The sequence below is a fragment of the Telmatherina bonti genome (assembly GCF_933228915.1).
Source record: "Telmatherina bonti genome assembly, chromosome: 21".
Taxonomy (NCBI): Eukaryota; Metazoa; Chordata; class Actinopteri; order Atheriniformes; family Telmatherinidae; genus Telmatherina; species Telmatherina bonti.
In genome coordinates this window covers 6,209,736-6,230,155 of record NC_136630.1, presented here as the reverse complement: position 1 = coordinate 6,230,155, position 20,420 = coordinate 6,209,736, and the positions used below count along the sequence as shown (strand labels likewise).

Genomic DNA, 20,420 nt, shown 5'->3' with positions numbered 1-20,420 from the left:
GATTGACTCAGCAGGTGACGAAGTTTTTTATCTTTGAGTGATTGAATTGCTCTTAACAATCAATAAATCCCCTGAAAACTTAAAAATATTGTTAGCCTTCTCAATACACAGGAAATTAGGATTGTTAAAGACACACTGCAGAACTTTGTAGACTTTGTAGACTTTCTCAGGCCTGCTCTCAGTTGACAGTTAATTCAGCATCCATCTTGCATCGTACTTGTACTGTGAACTCCCTACAGTCAATAAAAGGCTGTCCTATCGTAACTCTTGTCTTATCTCTTGCTCTATCTCTTTTACTTTCTTCCTCTGATAATGTCCGCTTAGTTTTCTTTGATGAATCCGCCATGGTGCGCTTTCAAACCGGCCAATGTGTTTATATTTGCTTGCTAGCGCATGGCGCGGTGAGTAAAGCAAAACTCAGCTGCAACATCACTCAGCGTCCTGGCAGAAAAGCTGTAGAGTGTGGTTTGGTAGCCTCAGGACGCTGCATGGATACGATAGCACCACATATGCGCCTAATACATGCCACTGTGCCATCAACATGTCTGGAACGCAGAGGTTTACAGCTTGGAAACTTACATAATGCACCTTTACTCCTCGGTGTAGGATGCAGTGACACCTAATGGCAATAACTGCAAACTGCAACCAAACTGAACACCCGCCACCTTATCATGCGGCTCACAAAGTATCATCTTCTCAATCTCAAATTGTGATTGGCTCAGTTCAAAAAGTTCTCCTTCAGAAGTTTAAACAGTAATAATAAAGCAAATACACTATCAATTACATATCAAAATAATCAAGGGCATATGGCATCATTAAGCTCATAAAAAAAGCAATGATGCACGATCAGTTTCCCAGAAAAAAATGTGCACCAGGAGAAAATAGAAAGGAGAACTAGTTCTGACAACCATTCATATGCCAGGATAAGTTTCCCTGATGAATGCAATGCCTTTGGCGCCGATGCATGATTTCTCTTTTTTTCACCTCACTGATTCATATGATGCCGAGGGTGTGACACGAGGATAACGTTGCTGACTTTCTGAGCAAGCCAGCAGAATTTTAGAATGGGCATCTCATCGGTTAATGTTACACTTCCTGCTTCAGAAAAGAGCCTGCAACATAGCACCCATGCTACAACCTGGCCAAGCTCTATCAGACGCTAGTAATAGTGTTTGAGGACTTATCAAATGTCCCCGTCTGTCCCAACAGGAATGGTGAACTGTACGGGAGGGCAGCCAGCTACGTGCTCGCAAAATGCCGTGCAACAGGCATTCCAACTGGGATTACACTCTGGTATAGAGTAACCTGTCTGACTCCACCCAGCAGCACCCTATGAAAGAAGAGGATATTCAGTCCAAAGTGGAAACGCCCAGCTGTGCTTGTGTGTGGCACATGATTTTTTCAGCAGGCATTTTATTCTACTGATGCACATGCTTTTCTGCTGCAGGGATGTGTTCATGCTTATGTCCAATCAGGACATACAGAATTGAAGATGGGGGGGGGTGTTTTCTGTTTAAGACAGCGCTTTCATTAGTTTGAGACTTTTCCAGCACAACAGGACTATGAGTGCAGACCAGTATGAACACTAGTGAATGGTGTGATACATGAAATTAATGCAAATTTGAACATTTCTGCAGTCGAATTAAAAAGAAAATGTCACATTGTGACAACAACATCCTAATTCAAAAGAATGCAATGATTTGCAAATCTTATAAAAACCTAAACATACCTTTCAGCATTAATGGTGTATTTTCAGAAGTGTGAGTTACTAGATCCATGGGCACTAATATGCCCCCACACCCCCCAGACCATAAGAGAACCAAACCTTTGAAGTGTTCACTGATCACATGCTAGATGGAGGATGCAGGATTTGTGATTTCAACTTGGAATTTCTAATTCAGAGTCATCTGAACACAGAAAAGTTTCCGTTTTGCTTTAGTTTCTCTTTAGTTTTAAATAAACTTTGGTGCAGATAAAATGTCAGCATTTCTGGATCATGTTTACATATGGCTTTTTCTTCACATGATTCGTCTTTAAACTGGATGGAACAGCAAAAAGGGTTAATAGACAACCATGTCTGTAGTATTCCTACTATTCCTGAGGACATGCAGTATCATGCACACATCTGTCTCCAAATTCTGCCTTTTATCGGGGTAAACAATCCTGTCGAAGATCAGATAGTTAAATTCTACAGATTAGACCAAATTTATATGAATGGTTTTTGATAATTAAAAATGAAAACGCCTAAACTTACAAATGAAACCTGAGTTTGGTTGAATATTTCTCACCTTTAATGGAATCAGTTGATGAAGATTGAATAAGATAATGTTGTATGGAAGTTGCCTCTTCTGCTGTCTCTTAAAAGTTATACCTCAATGAAAGAATAACTGATCCAGCTCTCCAACAATGAACAATACAACAATAATTGATATAATCAGAAAACAAGGGGAGAAATTATCATCCAAACACGAATTTAGTGCTAAGTTTAGTGCCATGTGTACACAAACTTCTTTCTTTGTTTTCGAAAGCCTTTAAACTAGAGAAAATACTCTCAAGATTTATTTTAACTATCATAATGTTGTTCAATTAAAAGGACATAAAAAAGGGATGATGGACTGGCGAGCTGTCCAGGGTGTACCCTGCCTGTCGCCCAAAGCCAGCTGGGATAGGCTCCAGCTTCCCCGCGACCCTGAATTGGATTAAACGGTTCAGAAAATGAATGAATGAATGAAAAAGAGACTTTTCCAGGATGTCTTTAATAATATTCTTTTTGTAACAAATGATCATCTGAAATGTTTTAAGCAGAATTTTAGATAACGCCACAACTTTTTCTGACCCTTGATTTGGAATAAAACAGATTACCAATGTGCTGGAGCGAACACTTCATGCTTATTGGAAGCATTGACAATATTGACGTTGGAGAGGGTGTGGGATGAAAATGACTGAACGTGGGCAGTCATGTTACATAAGCAGAAGTCCACTTTTCTGACTAAAGCAGCATGAAAACACTGATGCAGCATGTGTACATCTGCTGCTCATCTTCCTCACAGAAGGGCTACAGAGCACGGCTGCACAGTATATGTTGTAGAAGTATTAACATATGGCGTCAAGTCCTTCGTTCATGCATCAGTCATCATGCTCTCCGGTAGACCACTAGTCCCAATCCAGACCTCGTGCATCTCTGCAGCTTCATTTCTTTCTTTTCTGAAAGAATGCTGAGAAAGAGGCTGAAAAGTCGCTTCTCTGCTGGAATAGTAAATATTATTGTTTCTCATGGATTGTGACATTACACTGGACTAAAGGTGGTTTTATCCAAACAGCAGACCAAGTAATCAGTCAGCTTAAAGAAGTAAAGTAGGAATGACTCAACAGTGAAAAGGACTTAGGAAAGAGTGGGTCTGGATGTGGTGTTACATGTCCATGTTTGAGCTACTGGACAGTTTGATCATTAACCAGCAATCCAGGTAACACTGATGCAGAATTCTGTCACTGCAGAAGCCAAACCAACCAAGAACCGTCGTCCACCTCTGGGTCTTCCACAAATAAACATGGCAAATTTACTACATGCAGGATTAAAGTTTGGAATAAAAGAACAAATCGCACTGTACCTGAGTGCAGTTTCATAATTTGCTTCTGCAAAAACTTCCACAGAGTAAAGTTCTTTCTCTTTGGTTCTGGTTATAAAATATGAACTGGTTTGACAGAAAGCATCAAGGATCTGGAGAAACACTGATAAAACAAGTTGATTGGTCAATTTTCTGAAAAAACATATGCACACCCATACACACCTGGCATGCTATGCAGCTGGCCATAATTTTGGCCAAGTACCAAGCTAAATTTTTACTGCTCAATTTCACCGTCAAGCTAGTAGCTTGTTAGCTTGTTCACCACTTTTTTTGTCCACCTCACAAACAACATTGCCCATTTCCTAAATCCACTGCAAATGGTAACAATTTTCACTTAAGAAAGGCACAAATATTGTTTCACATACTCACTGGATGTGATGGAGAATTCCATTGGAATGAATTAGCTTCTAATGGAGCTAAAAGTTCGCCCACACACATGAAACTAAACTTTAACCGGCAATCTCTGGAATTCTTCTTTTAATCCTAAAATTCAACCAAAAAATAAAAAATGTAAATGCCATCGTTCTCCAGAACCATGCGGTTCTATAAGATAGCTGCATTGTTTAGCTGGTTGCCAAATTACTCCAAATTAACTTCGCATTTGACTCTATTTGACCATTTCACACTGACTCAGGAGTTTTATCAGTTCACATATTTGCTTTAAAGCTGTTAAAATAACACTTTTATCTATTTCTTCTGTCACAGATGAGAAAAAAAAATTGTGAACAGACTGATTACACAGCACTTGGAATCTCCACTTCCACACTTGGTTGAGGCATTTCTTGGTAGACGTGGAGCCCGTCTTCCCGTCTCCTTCAGTTACACAGCTCAGCCAGACAGGCTACGAAAGGACTGTGAACCCTGTGTGTGCATGCATACACACACCCAAGCCAAATAAAACATAAGATAGAACAAATCTGATTCATTTTATCCTCCAAACCTCAAGTTCACCCAGTTCAGGGGAAGTAACATTACTGAGTGCATGTTTACATGCACTGTAGTAGGCATTTTATTGCTCATGCTTCCACCTTTAAACCTGCTTGATATGTAATAAGAAGAGGCTGTCTCTGTATCTGATGACTAACTTCCACAGCTCCGAAGTGCTTCTCTCACTTCCTCCTGTCTCCCAGCAGGTCTCTGGTTGTCATGGTTACATCCATTAACACACCTGCTAAGCTCTTGGATCCCCTGTGACACACTCGCTCTCCTTTCCTCTCTGCCATCTCTGTGACTGTCTTATACCTCAAAACAGAACCTCTGGCATGCATTGCAGCTACAGCAGACAGACGGGGTCAATCTCCATCATTAAATGTGTGGTTTTAAAGTTGTTTGATTAAATAAGCAAAATAAGTGCTATACTAGAATTTGCTTTTTAAATTCATTTTATTTCACCTATCAATAGCGTCAATAGCGACTTTTGACTTTAATCTAAATAAATATTCTGATTGTGTTCACATAAGTTGCATGCAGGAATTTAGATTTAATTTTACACACCATAGTCCATACACAACAACATGCAATATCTTTATTTTATTCATATCCCTAAAACAAGTATTATCCCACTTTATTCCTTTACGTCTCAAATATGGCTAAAAAGTTTTTACACTCTCATAAGGTGGTTTTTCAGATGGTTCTATATAGAAAATGTAGCAAAAGTTTAATGGAAACACTTTTTTTTTTACATTTACGTGTCCCCAGACATGGCATACATGGCGTGGGGGGTCATGGCCAGTTCATTCCCGGTAAAGATGGTATGGTATGGAACAAGAAATAACAAATTTCAGTAATAGAAAAGAAAATGAGATAGAAAAGCTTTAAAAAGTTGTAGCAAATTCTCCGCAGCAAGTAGAAAGCTCCAAAATAACGTTACGTGGCTACTTTGCATCAACCAAAATTTTTGTAAGATCTTTCAGGAATAACGAGATTTTACGAGGCTACTTCGCTAAACACTGCAAATCGCAATTGTTTGTCAAAACTTACAAATATCGCTTTTATTTTGCAAAAAAATGTAATGGAAACGCAGCTAGTGTTGCCAGATCTTGTGAATATTGTGATTATTATGTGCAAATGTCTTCATATTCTTTTTAGTGTTTTTAAAATCTTTGAGGCACTTTGTGCTCAATTTTAATGTATGAAAAGTCCTTCATAAATAAAGTTTGGTTAGATTTGATTTGACGAAGTTTTTGGTGCCGAATCAAACTAATTATTCATTGTGCAGAACTTCATTGGCTGTTAGATCCATTTAATGATATGTTGGAACAGGGGCACACTGAAAACCTGCAGGACAGTGGCCTTCGATGACCAAATTTGGGCATCCCAGCTCTAGATGAACTGCATTGGATCACTGTTTATTCCACATACAAACTGCATGTGAAGATAATTCTAAATTATTTGTGTTTATAGCAGTCTTATTGAGAGTAACATTTAACACAAACATGACAGAAAACATCATAAGCTAGAGGTGGGAAACTCCGGTCCTCAAAGGTCGCAGTCCTACACATGTTGGGAGTTTCCCTGCTGCAACTCAGCTGCTGCAAATCAGTGGGTATTTATCAGACTAGTGCAGTTGGATGTCAAGCTCTGCAGCAGTCTGCTAATTAAGTCTGATGTGAGTCAGCTGTGTTGCAGCAGGGAAACTCCCAACACTTGTAGGACTGCGGCCATCGAGGACAGAAGTTGCCCACCCCTGTCCTAAGCAATTATATGTTTTCCTCCTGATGGATTGTTTATTGGTTATTTTAGGTACAAAACAAAGATACTATCTGCAAACTTTGAAAATCTAAAAAGGCAAATTTGTTGTTTCTATGTGTGTTTGTCAATATTTCCCATGTTGCTCATATGTGAACTATAGCAGGGGGGTCAAACTCCATTCCTGAAGGGCCGGTATCCGGCAGGTTTTGGTTGTTTCCTTCTACCAACACAGCTGATTCAAATCAAATGGATCCAGCAACTTCTTGTCTACATATTTATGGATTTCGGTCAGGTGTGTCGAAGTATGGAGACAACAAAAACCTGCAGGATACCGGCCCTCGAGGACTGGAGTTTGACACTCCCAAACTTTAGTGTAGATAAAATTACCAGAGATTTTCCAATTTATTTATGTGCATGAGGGTAAGAAAAAAACACCATTTTAATAAAAAAAATCTAAAAACCTCCAGACTACGAAAGCTAAACCACAGAGCCATGATATCCACATTTACTGTGAACATCTAAGGTGGAAATAGCCAAAATATTCTTTTGAGTTTCTCAAGCTAAAATAGCACAGCACTGCTTCTCGCTAAATATCTTCACTGCTCACATAATTCTCACCTTTAACACAACCACATGAAAGCCTTCACTTTCTCGCTTTAGTGTGTGAAAGCTTGAGGAACTTCCTGGATTACTCATGCTCATCCTGCAGGTTGTCATCTCCAGTTTTACTCAGGTTCATCTCTACAGTTACACCATGTCCCTAGCAACAAGTGGAGGAGTGGAGGAACACTCATTTCATCATAGCAAAGAGGCGCTCCTCTGTTTTTTATGGACAAATTACTCCATGTCTCCTTGATCTCTACTTATTATGTCTTCTTATTCCTTTAATAACCTTCCTCCTCTATTTTCTCCCTCCTCACTCTGCCTGCCCTTCTCTACATCCGCCTTCTGACTTCTTACCTAAAATAGTCATCCATTTTTACTGACTTCATTCTATACTCCTCTTTTTATCTTCTTTTCTTTCGGTCCCTCCCTTTCCTCCCGATCACTTCGGCTGTCTCCCTTTCACAGTATCACAGTGACACAACAGTCATCTCCCATCAGCCGCGATGCCTTCAAACAACAGAGTCATGAGCATTTCATTCCAGCTTGTGTCTCAGTTTCTCCTTTATCATTACACTCAGGTCCTTTCCTCCACTTTTACCGTCATTCCTACTACCTGTATATTTTAGCACACATCTTTCTTTCAACCTCAGTTTCCCAATACTTGCTTCGCACCTTGTTTGACTCCCTCTCCACTATTCTGGTGTGTGTCTTCTAGCTCGTTTTCATTGCTTTTTCTGCTTACTTGCATTCTTCCAGCACAGAAGCAACCATTAATCACAGCACTTCTGCAAAGGTTCATCATCTTAGCATTTATCCCTTCAATAGGACATAACATCAATGTTAACATATGCAGTAAGGGGGGTAAAAGACACCTGTTACACAGTGTTAATAAAGACTTTAGTGTACCTTTGTGAGGATAACCAAGAACAGCTGACCTAACATATGGCTGCATCTCGCAGAATGGTGGTGCTTAGCCAGCATTCTTATCACAGCAAAAGGCTTTAAAAAAAATCCTCCTTAATTTATATCCCAACACAAATAAGCACAACAGGGGCAGCGCTTATTGAACATCCCAGCGATTTACACTGTTTTCTATTTGATTGATTTAAATATAGCTGTAAGAACTAAAGCCTGTCAAACACTTAAAGAGTGCGATGGAGCAACAAAGGAGGCGAAGATTTATTTTACAACTGTAATAAGCAATGCATGACTGGTGCATTTCTTTAACCAGTGTAGGTAGCAGATCTGCTCAAGATCCCCAAAGACTAGGCCAGAGATGTTGGCACTGTATAATAACACCAAAAACTAGCATTTAAATTGGTAATATGCAGCTCGTAAGGATGATATTTGGGCTGGGCGATATGACTATATGTACTTCATATGCATTTCATATGAAGTTCTATCGTTTACGGCACGATAAACTGCTTTACTGCAGTATTTTACGTCTAGATGCGCTTTTCGGCACGCTGTAAGAAATAAACGAACATGGAGGAAGACAGCAGCAGATGTGTTTCAGAGGATAATTCACTAAAAGATGAGCAGCCAACCCAAACCAATGAGCTTGTTCATAAAAGAGGGGAAATTTCGGTCTGGATGCGGTTTGGATGTAAAAAGACTGATGTGGAACCGACAACAGACTAGCTCACAGTCCCAACAACAGACTCCGACACAACTAACTCATTTTATCACCTGCACAGGAATCAGGATAAAGAATACAGAATAAAGAATAGAGTCAACGAGCAAAAGCAGCGTAAAGTGGAGGCGAAAGCTTATAATAAACTTCAGACGCAAACACAGTAACAGGTATTTACCCGTAAAACGCCATATGGCCATAGTTCCCCCAGATGGAAGGAGATCACTGCTGCCTAAATAACTGACTGACACTAAATTAAACAAACAATTTTATACCGTTATGTATATCGTTATGGGGATATAAAATGAGCTATATCCTGATATGAGATTTTGATCATATAACCTAGCCCTAGATGAGATATTTAAGCTTACATATACAATGCTAAAAGAAAGAACAACATATTCCACATACATACAACTCACCAATGGGCAACAGTCAGTAAGAGGTGCTTAAAAATTGCAGCAAATCCATCCACTGTATTGTGAACCAGTTGGTTAGTTAGCAGGTTAAATGCTACAGCAACTTTGAAGATGGAAAAGCATTTTTAATGGCATGTTGAACATTATTCAAGTTCATTCTATTGTAGTACTGTTTAATTAACTGGGCTTTTGCTTTGTACACCTAATAAACTATATATTATATCTGTAAAACGTGGATATTTTTGCAGTCAGGAGCCATAAAACAGTAAAACAATATTTGCAGTATCCAAGATACGGTATACAATGTGTAATTTCTAATACAATTAGGTACAGGCTGGTACAGGCTAGCATAGGTTATGAGTTATATAGCAACACACTAAACCTTCTGTGTCAAAGTAAAGATTTCTAAAGTGTTGAAGACAGAGACAGGACATAACTTGACACAAATGGCTCAAAAGATACTTTTTTTTTTTTTTGTAGAATTAGTAAAATAAACTTGGTGGACGTTAGTATCTGACCCAAGTTACTTGGCTCATGTTAACTAGCGATTTGCAAGGGAAAGCCTTTTTATAAACCTTCTTTAAATAAAATGATTTTCGGTTATGAGGACAACGTTTCAAAAGAAAGTAAACTGCAAAGTATAGAGAATATAAGCCAAACGTAAAGGTCTTTGTGACCTTTTTGTTACCATATGCAAAGATATTTAGCATATTTGTGGTTTATGCAACACTAGAATTTTGATTATAAATCTTGTAAAACCAGACTTTTCAGGTATATTTGTTTAAATTTCAGTCACATTCTTAAAAAAAAAACAAAAAACATATGCAATCACAACAGTCAATATGAAGGCATACCATAAGTTAAACTAGGCATTATAACAGCTACATAGCTACATAGCTTTTAACTTTGGGGGCTGTACATATTAATGACCATACAATGTATTTCCATAAATATGCTGAATTTAGCAAGATGTTTATTCCCATCCACAGTCCCAGAAATCATTTTTAAAAGGGCCCATGGCACGGCTATTCATGTTGTCAGACTTACATTTTGCTAATGTCACTTAAAACAATAGCCTACTCAAAGTTTTAAAAATATTTTTGTAGTGGAAATTTAATTTTTCCAGTACTATACAATATTGTTTTTTTGTTGTTGTTTTTTTGTTTGTTTCCCAACAATCTGTTTCCTACCTGATCACACTTCCTGAATTTCCTTGTTAAATTCTTAAGCCACTGCAGACCATCATTTTAAACTGTAAGGAATGAGATATTAACCATACTTTTCAGGGAGGGCATTTCTTTCTTCCGGGATGTTTCTAAGATCTAATTCGGTCAACAGGAAGACATCCAAATTCTCTCATTCTTCATGATGTACCAACCAGGAAAGCACTTTACCTTGATCTGAAAAAAACAATCTATTTGGAGCTGTGATGGGTGCAAAACCAATGTAGAGATACCTGAGGTTAAGAACTGATTCAGTGGAAATGATCATTACAGCGTGATAAAGCCCAAAATTTTAATAATACTTTCTAAGTTTTTAATACACACAAATTTACCCACTAAATAGAAAACTGACCAAAATTGAAGTAAGTTCAACAAGATCGAAAATAAAATTAAAACAAAATGAAATGAAATGAAATTTCTATAGGGCAGAATATATTTCTAAACTGTGAAATATTTTCTAAAGTCTCTTGGGGTGTGTTTAGAAGGCATGGGAGAAAATTCTCCGCACACACATTCAACCAAACACCTTATATGGACCTTCTATCAACTAACTATGCAAAGAAAATCCACGTTTAATCACCAAAGCACAAGTGAGATGGCATTGTTAGCATTATTATGAACTTTAATTAATATAATATTGTCTTGTTTTTGTTAAAAAAAAAAAAAACCAAACACACAATGATATAATTTATTCCCATCAAATGAAATCAGGATTATCTGCTGCAATATTCTCCCACATCCTTCCTGTCTGTGATCCCGTCTCACACCTCTTTTCTTTTACTCTTCACCTTCCCATTTTCCCTTCCTATTCCAACTCCCACTCCTCTTCAACCTTTTTTGTTCAGTGATATTTTACCTTTTGTCTCACGTCTCCCGAGTATCCTCCTCCCCATTTTTCATTCCCCTCCTATCTCTTTGGCCTCGCCTCTCACTGAGCTTAATAAGAAATTAACAGGTGCTTAATGACTCCCGTCATACTGAAGAAACAGGATTGCTTGATTAAAAAACAATAAAAATTTCTTTGTTCTATGCACGAGTAACAACATTTAAAGGGCTTTATGAGAATTTAATGAACCTTTTTCAGATGAGTGAAGAATAGCCTTTTATATGACATCATCATCATCATCAACAAATCACCTAACAACTGCTCACAGCAACAACAAAAATGCTTCCGTCCATCAACAAAATGCACAAATGTGCATTTTTCAAAGACAAATCACGTAAAATTAACAATATAAATGATCATACAATCATCCACTTATCAAATTAAACCTTAACTTTTGTCTAAAAACAAGCAACGGCAATCCCTTTCTTCCAGTCTGTTAACTAAAAAGGAATTTTATGTTTCAGCCCAAGCAGTCACACCATGTTGTTTACGAACCCAAGTCAAGCTCAGTTTTGCTTTTACCTTCTTTCCTCTCTTCTTGCGATGAGCCGACTTCCCCGAGGATTTCTCTTTGGTCTCCTCACTCATGGCAGCAGCTGTCAGAATATGTGCGTCCCAAACAGCTGTATACAAGTCCCAAAAAAAGGCTTTTTAATCCAGCATGGATGAGTGGAGAAGAGTGAAGTGGCAGCCACTCTCAAAGCGCAGCGCGACCAACTCGCTCAGCTGCTCACACCCACTTTCACACACACACACACACACATCCATGCACACAAACACACTGGCCGCACTCTGTCCGCGAGGTTAGGAGCCAACGAGAAAGCCCGGCTGAAGCGATGGAGAGACGCACATTCTGCCTCTTTCTCTTTGTCGCTCTTTCTCTTCCACTTCACTTCTACCTGTCCGCTGCTGTGGTTGCCTCCCACACGCTCCACAAGTGAGATCACAGCAGCAACAAGCTACAGTACGGGGGCTAGAGTATTAATAGCAATCAATGCCAGCTCATTGGCAGTTGTTTGTGTGTGTGTGTGTGTGTGTGTGTGTGTGTGTGTGTGTGTGTGTGTGTGTGTGTGTGTGTGTGTCTTTCTATGCAGAAGCTGATAAAACAATCAACAAGTCCAAAATTTCAAAAGAAGAGAAAGTAAATAATTAAAATACACTAATATAATCATTCAACCCTAAAACTTGTTTTTCCTATTAGTGTTGTGATCCTGTTCCCTGGTGGGCGTGTCTGGCATCCTGGCACCTGGATCAGCACCTGATCGGCATCTTGGCAATCAGCAGCAGCACTATTTAAGATCTGCCCAGCCTGCTGTTCATCGCCAGATAGTTGAACGCCTTTGGTACAACTCTCGGCCTGAAGGATTCTTCCCAGTGTGATTTCCTGATCGTTAACCTGTGTGTTTTTTCCCCGTCAGAGATCCTGCCTGCATGCCCGATTGCTGCCCTACCGCTTGCCTGCCCGCCTGCCTGCCTGCCTGCCTGCCTGCCTGCCTGCCTGCCTGCCTGCCTGCCTGCCTGCCTGCCTGCCTGCCCGCCTCTCTGTCCGCCAGGTTTCCCTCCCCGCTTGTCTGCCTGCCGACTAACCTATCTTCCGCATCCACCTGGGAAAGAAACCGAAATCAGAAGGAAGCAAATAAAGCATTGTTTGAAACTCCAAGCCGAGTCCGCATATGAATCCCCCGCACTTGACGTCAACCTAACAATTAGAGGTTTTGCAAGTTAAATGTTCATGTTAATCAATGCATATTTGGTATAAAAGCTTAAATTGATGCTTGAACCATAAAAACATGGAGCCACAGCCGAAGGATGAATCATTTTAATAACCAAAATCCAACACTTTCATTGTGCCTTTTGATCCATAGCTGTAAAATGAAAAATTAGAATGTTGCAGCTCTGCAAGGTTTGTTAGAAACTAAAAAAAGTCTCCTTACTTGATCAGTATCAAAACAACCTACATCTCCACTGGGCATGAGCTTATATTAAATACGGTATGTATTTATATTAAAGACGGTATGACAATCTTGAGCCAAAATAACACGGTTTCATTGCATATTGTTGTCTTATGACTAGGCTCTTAAATATTGTCTTTTAAATGTCTGGGTAAAAAAACAACTGCTTTTTGTGCAACAACGCCTTTGTCATCCACCTTTTTGCAGAATTCGAAGTATTCTCACACTGCTGACTTTGTCTTGTTTGTTGGGCTAAAAAGTTTGATGGGTTCACCCCATACACACCACAAGAGAGCACCCTTACACTTTTACCATACCTGTGCATAACTCCAGGTACACCTGACCTGCACACTCTCCCTGTTATTTATAAGACTATTTATTCTGCAGGCACGGTATGATGGAAAATCTAATGGTCATACCGTGACTTTTTCATATCATTCTGTTACTTAAAAACCAAAAACCAACACATCTCCACCTGCTGGTGAGGATGGATTTACAAATATTGGTACTTCAATATCAAAGTCATGCAAAACTTTAAAAATAGTTAACATTTGTTTATATTTGGAAGCAAAGCTGCTCAATGGACAAGCATGAAAACAAATGTTTTGGGAAGCAGTAAAACCACTGGGATGTACTTTTTGTCATTCATTCAATCCCAGCATGTAATGGGCAACTACAGCATGGAAATGGTGCCACAGAGCCATCAAAACAAAGAAGGATTTATCTTATGTGGCCTTTATGCAACAAAATATAGTGTGGACAGAGCAGGACCCCAGGTGGCCTAAACTCTTCATAGAATCCCGAAAACTCAGTTTCATCAAATCCTTGTCAGTTTACAAAAAGAAAAGTAATTTCAGAAAAACTAAAGCTAGCAACAGATTTTAGGATGGTAGCAACATTTTGGATTGTCAGGCACAAACATAAATACTCGAGGTATAAATCATCACTAAACAATATTATATCAATTTCATCCTGACATCTCAAAGTCAGTCACAATACAAATATCAATCAATCAATCAAGTGAACTTTGGACTGATTGATAGGAAATGTTATCACAGGTAATTGAACAGTTGTTCAAGTTGCTTTCTGTAATGTTGGTTTGATTGGAAATATAAAACATTTTATTACTGAGCTCAGACATGGGAATTAATTTAATAAAAAATAAATAAATAATAAAACACTGTTCTAATAATGGAGTCAGACTAGTTATAAATGGGAATAATGATTGTGAAACTCAAAAGGCAGCCATTTTCAGAATAAAAGTGCATTTGACAATTGTATTGATTTTTTAATCAAATTTGCATTTTGGATCAATGTAATGGGTTCATTTACATCCTAATAAATACATCCCCTGATCTCACACCGTATTTCTCAATTTCACACGCAACCATAGTGGGTTAATGGCAAAAAGCTCCAGTACGAACACACGGGTAGAAAAGTTAAACATGTCAAGAAAGAAGAGTAAAACAACAGAGTGGAGGCCTGCTTTTGTCCAAGCAGGACAAAGAGTTTTCATCGCTCCCATCAAAGCCTCTGCAGCCTTTTCCTTATCAATAATTGACAAAGCGAGGAAGACCCCATGGTGATGGATCATTGGATTATTGCCTTTTGCATGCATGAGCATGCATGTGTTGTGAGTGGATTATGGCAGTGTGATTCGGCTTGCCCAGCACAATTATAACTATATCACCCATGAGAAGCCAAGGCAATGTATTCATTGCTATTCGTTAATGTTATTCCCCACGGCACACACACACACACACACACACACACACACACACACACACACACACACACACACACACACACACACACACACACTGTCTGTGTCACTCTGTCTTCATTAGATGCTCACGCAGTCTTTACGTCTATGAGTCTGGTAAATTCTAGATTAATCCTGACTTTGATCCAATCCCAATTCCCCCTCCTTCCTAGGTCATACATTTTCAATTTAAAGAGAAGTAGTTATGTAGTACTTAAATTTAAGGTTTGGAAGGTTTGATGATCATTATTTCTTTCTTAAAAGAGAACAGGACTTTAAGTCTGCAGCATGTAAAACTCTGGCAAAGTGTGTGAGTGAATTGCAGCCGGTGTGTTTGTGCGTTTCAGTAAAGACAGTCTACTAAGCTGAACTGAAGCGCAGAGTGTGCCATCTAGTGGCCGCACTATGCTATAACAACAACAAGTAGGTGCTGATTTCTGTATTACTTCTTAAAGAGCTGCAAAACCTAAATAACATCAATGCTTTAAGATAATTTCATAAGAAAAATGTTGGGAAAAAAAACAAAAAATATTAATTATAGTTAAAATGTAGACCAAACAACATCATGTGTATCAGAGGTGCCACTCTCATGTTGCATGAAGACCTTCTAATAGTTTGAAAAGTAAAAAAAAAAAAATTAAAGATTGCTGAAAAAAACAAAAAAACAAACAACTTTTGGAAGTGAAAGTTGGCTCATGCAACGCTTTGGGCACTGAAAAGACTGTTTAAGAAAACAACTTCCATACCAACATCTGTGTCTCCCATTCATCGCTATAACTCAATAACAGGCTTGATTTAATTCACTTCTTGCAGTAAGATTCAGAATGTCTGGTCCTCTTCCCTGACAACACCCTTTGTTATTTTTCACGCCTTACTATCTAATGCAGGTAATCCAACCATTTAATTTTTACCTCTGTTTGGTCCTTTGCTATGAATATGCCCTTTGGGCTGACCACTTCTGTTATTGCTTTTATCTATCTGTATCCATCTTCATCTATCTGTTGATCCCAATCTAGTCACTTGTGGTAGATATCGACTCCATCACGCCACAATTATATGAAACAAGGAAATGTTATAAATATTAGTAGATTTTGACTGGCACGGGACTGCATTGTTTTTCAACATGTACATATTTGTTTGAAGTGCGTATACATTGTTTTTTCTGCTAGCCTGAGCTGCTGCCTATCTCAGGCTACATTCGGGCTACAAGACATAATGCTCAATTTGGAATTTTCTGCAAAATATGATTGTTTTGAGACTCCATTCACATTTTATTCTATTCTTTTCTATACTATTCTATTCTATAGTCATTTAGCGGACACTTTATTTTCAAAGCGACTTACATATGAGTACACAAGCACAAAATCAAACAGTTGAGGACGTCATAGGAAGGTACTAGTGGACTGTCCAGTTGGACGGAGTTCCTTACATGAAATGCTACAGTCTTTTTTTTTGTTTGTTTGTTTTTCTCTCTTCCCACCCCGCAATATTACCTATGTTAAAATACAAAGAATATCATAATATTAATATAATATTTGGCAAAGTTCTCCAACTTTCCCGACAAATTTAGCTAAGCTAAGTGTGGAAGTGCTCCTTGAAGAGCTGAGTCTTCAGCTTGCTCTTAAAAGTAGACAAGGACTCTGCAGAGCGGACAGAGTTTGGGAGAGTGTAGTTAGTGATTTAGTCTCACATACTGGTGGTAGGCATCTTTCACTGGTGAAACGTAGCTGTCGAGAGGGAGTGTAGGTCTGGATTCAGGAATGAAGGTAGACAGGAGCCGTTCGAGGTTTTGTTTTGTAAGCCAAAAGCAAAGCAAAGCTTTAAATTTGATGCATGCTGCGAGCGGAAGCCAGTGAAGTGCGATTAGCAGCGGAGTGACATGAGCCCATTTGGGTTGGTTGAAAACCAGAAGCGTTCTGGATCATCTGTAGGTATAACAGAGCATGCAGGCAGACGTGCCCTGCCAGTAGGGAATTGCAGTAATCGATGCATGAGATGACCAGAGCCTAAACCAAAAGCTGAGTCGTTTGTCCTGTCAGGTATGTCTGATTCTCTTGATGTTGTAGAGAGCATATCGGCAGGTACGAGCAACCGAGGCAATGTCAACTGGTTATCCGCCATGACACCAAGATTTCGGGCAGCAGACGTAGAAACAAGTGTGATAGAGTCAAGCTTCACACTTAGTTCTGGATGTAAGGAAGGATGGGCTGGACGGACAATGAGCTGTGTATTGGACAGATGGAGCTGAAAGTGGCGAGCCTTCATCCATGCCGAGATATCAGCAAGGCAAGCTGATATTCTCATTGAGATGGTTGTGTCGTCCGGTGGGAAGGAGAGGAAAAGCTGAGTATCATCAGCATAACAGTGGTAGCAGAAGCCGTGAAAGCTTGTGACTGCACCAAGTGACGAGGTGTAAAGTGATAAGAGGGCCGAGCACCGACCCTTGAGGCACCCCTGTTTTCAACTCATGTGAGCTGGACACTTCTCCTCGCCAGGGTAGTCTGAAGGATCTTCCTGAGATTAAATGTGACTTGTACTTAATTTCTTATTGGAACTTCATGCGCTACAAAAGTGTCCCACGTGCGTAGAAGACACGATGATGTCACTGTGAACATGCGTATGAATCTTCGGGTTTGCAGAAGTAAGAATGAAGGTAACGGCAGAGCATATCTTGCAGTTTTAAGGCTGTTGGCCAACCGTAGCCAGCACATTTACAATAGCATTGTTTTAAGGAGGAAATTGAAAAGGAGAACAGTCACATTTTTTGACCATGGTATTTTGTGGAGCAGTGGCAGTAACATCTGTACAGAGAGACATGTGGGTATGGAGTCACAGTCAGGACTGGTGGGAGAGTGATGTGAGCAGCTTCACTGGTTAGGAGTTTTTTTCAGACGAGGGGGAACTTTATGTGCATTTGTGAGAGTGGACAATGGATATAAGTCGGATTAATGTGACCTGGCTGTTCAGACTTAAGTTGTGTGGCAAAAGATAAGACACATTAGGTTAAGGACCACATATCCAAGCCACATATGAAAAAAAATCAAATCTGGGTAATTCGGATGGTTATGAAAAGATCAGATGCAGGTTGCATAGGGGCAAAAAAAAAATCAGATTTGGATGACTTCAGCCAGCAGTCTGAACATAGTCATATAGGCACTTTAATCAGTCCTCATAACAAGATTTTAAATCTCAGGAAGGGCAGCACAATATTTGGAAAGTTTATAGTTATCACTATTTAAATTAGAAATACTGCAAAGATATTTTGACATGGAGTAGAAGTACAGGTTTATCAAGGAGGACTCAGTTTATGTTCAAATTCTACAACCTATAACTAGCATCACAGATGCACAAGCTGCAGATATGTAAATAAACCTAAAATTAGTGTCATATATTAAAGTCTATTTATTTATCTATTAATGCCACTTAAACCACACAGGTTTGAACATGTCTACTGATGTGTATGATGTCAACATGCGGAATTATAGACATAATGCTCTTTCTAAACTATAGTTCATTCAGTCATATTGTCATAACACTATTCAACTATATTTAACATAACCTTTGGTCTTTGCTAATATCATGTCTACTTTACTTGAAGAATTTATTTTTACTCATTAAATAAGAGTTAAATTAGTAGAAGTAGCACAGAATCCTTTTAAAAAGGCTTTTCTAGTGTAAAAACAGAAACACAGACTCAGAGCCTGCTTGAATCAACAGAGACACTTGTACAAGCTTTAATATCCTGAAAATTGTCACTTTCTTGGAATTAATCTTCAGCAATGACCTCATCCGGCATGGCTGGGTGGGAGCATCATATCAAAGTAATAAAATGGCAGCAAATTTCAGGCCAAGGTTGCTTCTCTACCTCACATATTAAACCAAACAGTCTTTTTCTGCTTGTGCTGTTTACACTGAAATTATGCATGAATGAAAAACAGATTATCTTCAACAGAGGACATAACTGTTAGCTTTTATGTGTTGCTTTAAATGGATGCAGCTAAAACAGATTGGTGTTGCATGTCAGCTTGTTTTGTATAGCCGCTTACATCTCTCTCAGTTTCTCTGCCTCTCAAAAGTATCTCATCATCCCTCAGGTGCTATTAAATGCGGCTGCCCAAACACACAAATATGCAGTAATGTGTCTCCACATGATGACATCCATGTACACAGCAGTAACAACTTTACAGCTAGTATTCTCTGACAGCCAGCCATTAAAGGCCTGCTGGAAAAAGGAGTGGTTTTATTACTTTACAGTAAGTGCTCCATAACCCTGAATAATAACAGACTAAGCCAGCTCGTGGTTACAGGAGATAGAGGGTTGGTTAGCGCTGGTGGGCTGCTAATGGGGCTAAACCATTAGCTCAGTAGTGAGATGAACACTACATTTAAGCATGAAATGAAATAATTATGAACATTTCAGACAGAGCAGGAAATGCAAGAGTCAGAAGAGATGATCACTGTCTTCTGTTGTGGACACTGCAGAGTAAAAGAGGACAGATGGGAAGGATCAGGGAGGAGAGACTAAAGATGAAGGCCAACTGTCTATATTTAGCATGTTTATTCTGTGAGGTTTGCATGTAACATTCCTCAACATAGCGACTCCTGCGATGTGCAAGTTTGCAGAAGACACATCATAAATGTTCCCGTTTGCCGATTGGCTGGTTTTTGTCCAAGCAGGTGAGCACTTTGACCTCAGAGACATTTGCCAGAAGTCTGGTTTGTGTGTGTTTTGTGTGGCTGATGTACAGTATGAATGGAAAGTTTTCTTTCCTGACTCTCAATGGTAAAACAAACGCAGGCAACTGATGTGTTTATATTGATTTAATGTAAGCAATGAGAACTGATAACTCGTTAGCTGATTCACCCACATTTCTAATCATTTATCTCAGTTTAACTTGTGTCATGTCTGAAGGTGGGTCATGTTTATAGCTTTTCTACATGATAAGAAAAGGCCTTGTGGAAAAGAAAAGATAAGGTTTGATCTTAAAACACATTTTAGGTTGTAACTTACAAGCTTCCCAGCGTTAAAACGAGTACACTGCAAGTGCTGCCAACAGGCTTGAGTCAACTTTCCTGAATGTTATCAACATCAAACACAATACTATCACAGCTAGTAAAAGCCAAACTGTGGTGGAAGATAAAGGCCCTTTTGCATAGATAAACAGAGATGCTCGCAGTATTCATTTTCAGAAAGCTTTGAGTTTTAAAAGTTACACCACAAACTTCCCAAAAAGGCTTGGCTTTCTGCGAAAGATATCAGGCTGCTTTTGTTTTTCCTGGCCAAAAAAAACGAGCAGACTGAAGCTGTGCGACTTGTCTCAACTTGTTTCTCATTTCAACTGAATCATTTCTAAACATGACTTCATTCACACTTTCCCATAATATTCACAGATCAGTTAGATTATTACATTATGAAGTCGTCTGTGACACAGGAACCAGGATGAAAATTAAACAATAAGTTTTCTTTCCACGACAGCTTCATAACTGATGTATGAGTTTATGAGCAGATGAGGACTTTATATTGTGAGAAGGTGTCGGTTAATGACCCTGGAAAAATGTCTGACCTGAAGCATGCGGTTGGGTTGGGGTGTCTCCAGGAGTGAAAGCAAAAGCACTCACTGA

General features: G+C 39.1%; 1 protein-coding gene across 3 annotated transcripts in view; it reads right to left on the bottom strand.

Moving 5' to 3' along the window:
- The window catches only part of LOC306771905 (ankyrin-1-like), a 191,151-nt gene extending 179,158 nt beyond the window's left edge, over positions 1 to 11,993 (bottom strand). For all 3 annotated transcript variants that reach the window (XM_079261231.1, XM_079261232.1, XM_079261233.1), the window contains exon 1: positions 11,607 to 11,993. In XM_079261231.1, the coding sequence (XP_079117357.1) occupies positions 11,607 to 11,672 (66 nt within the window). In that variant the 5' untranslated portion in view covers positions 11,673 to 11,993. The remainder of the gene's footprint in view (positions 1 to 11,606) is intronic.
- Positions 11,994 to 20,420: the final 8,427 nt, after the last annotated feature.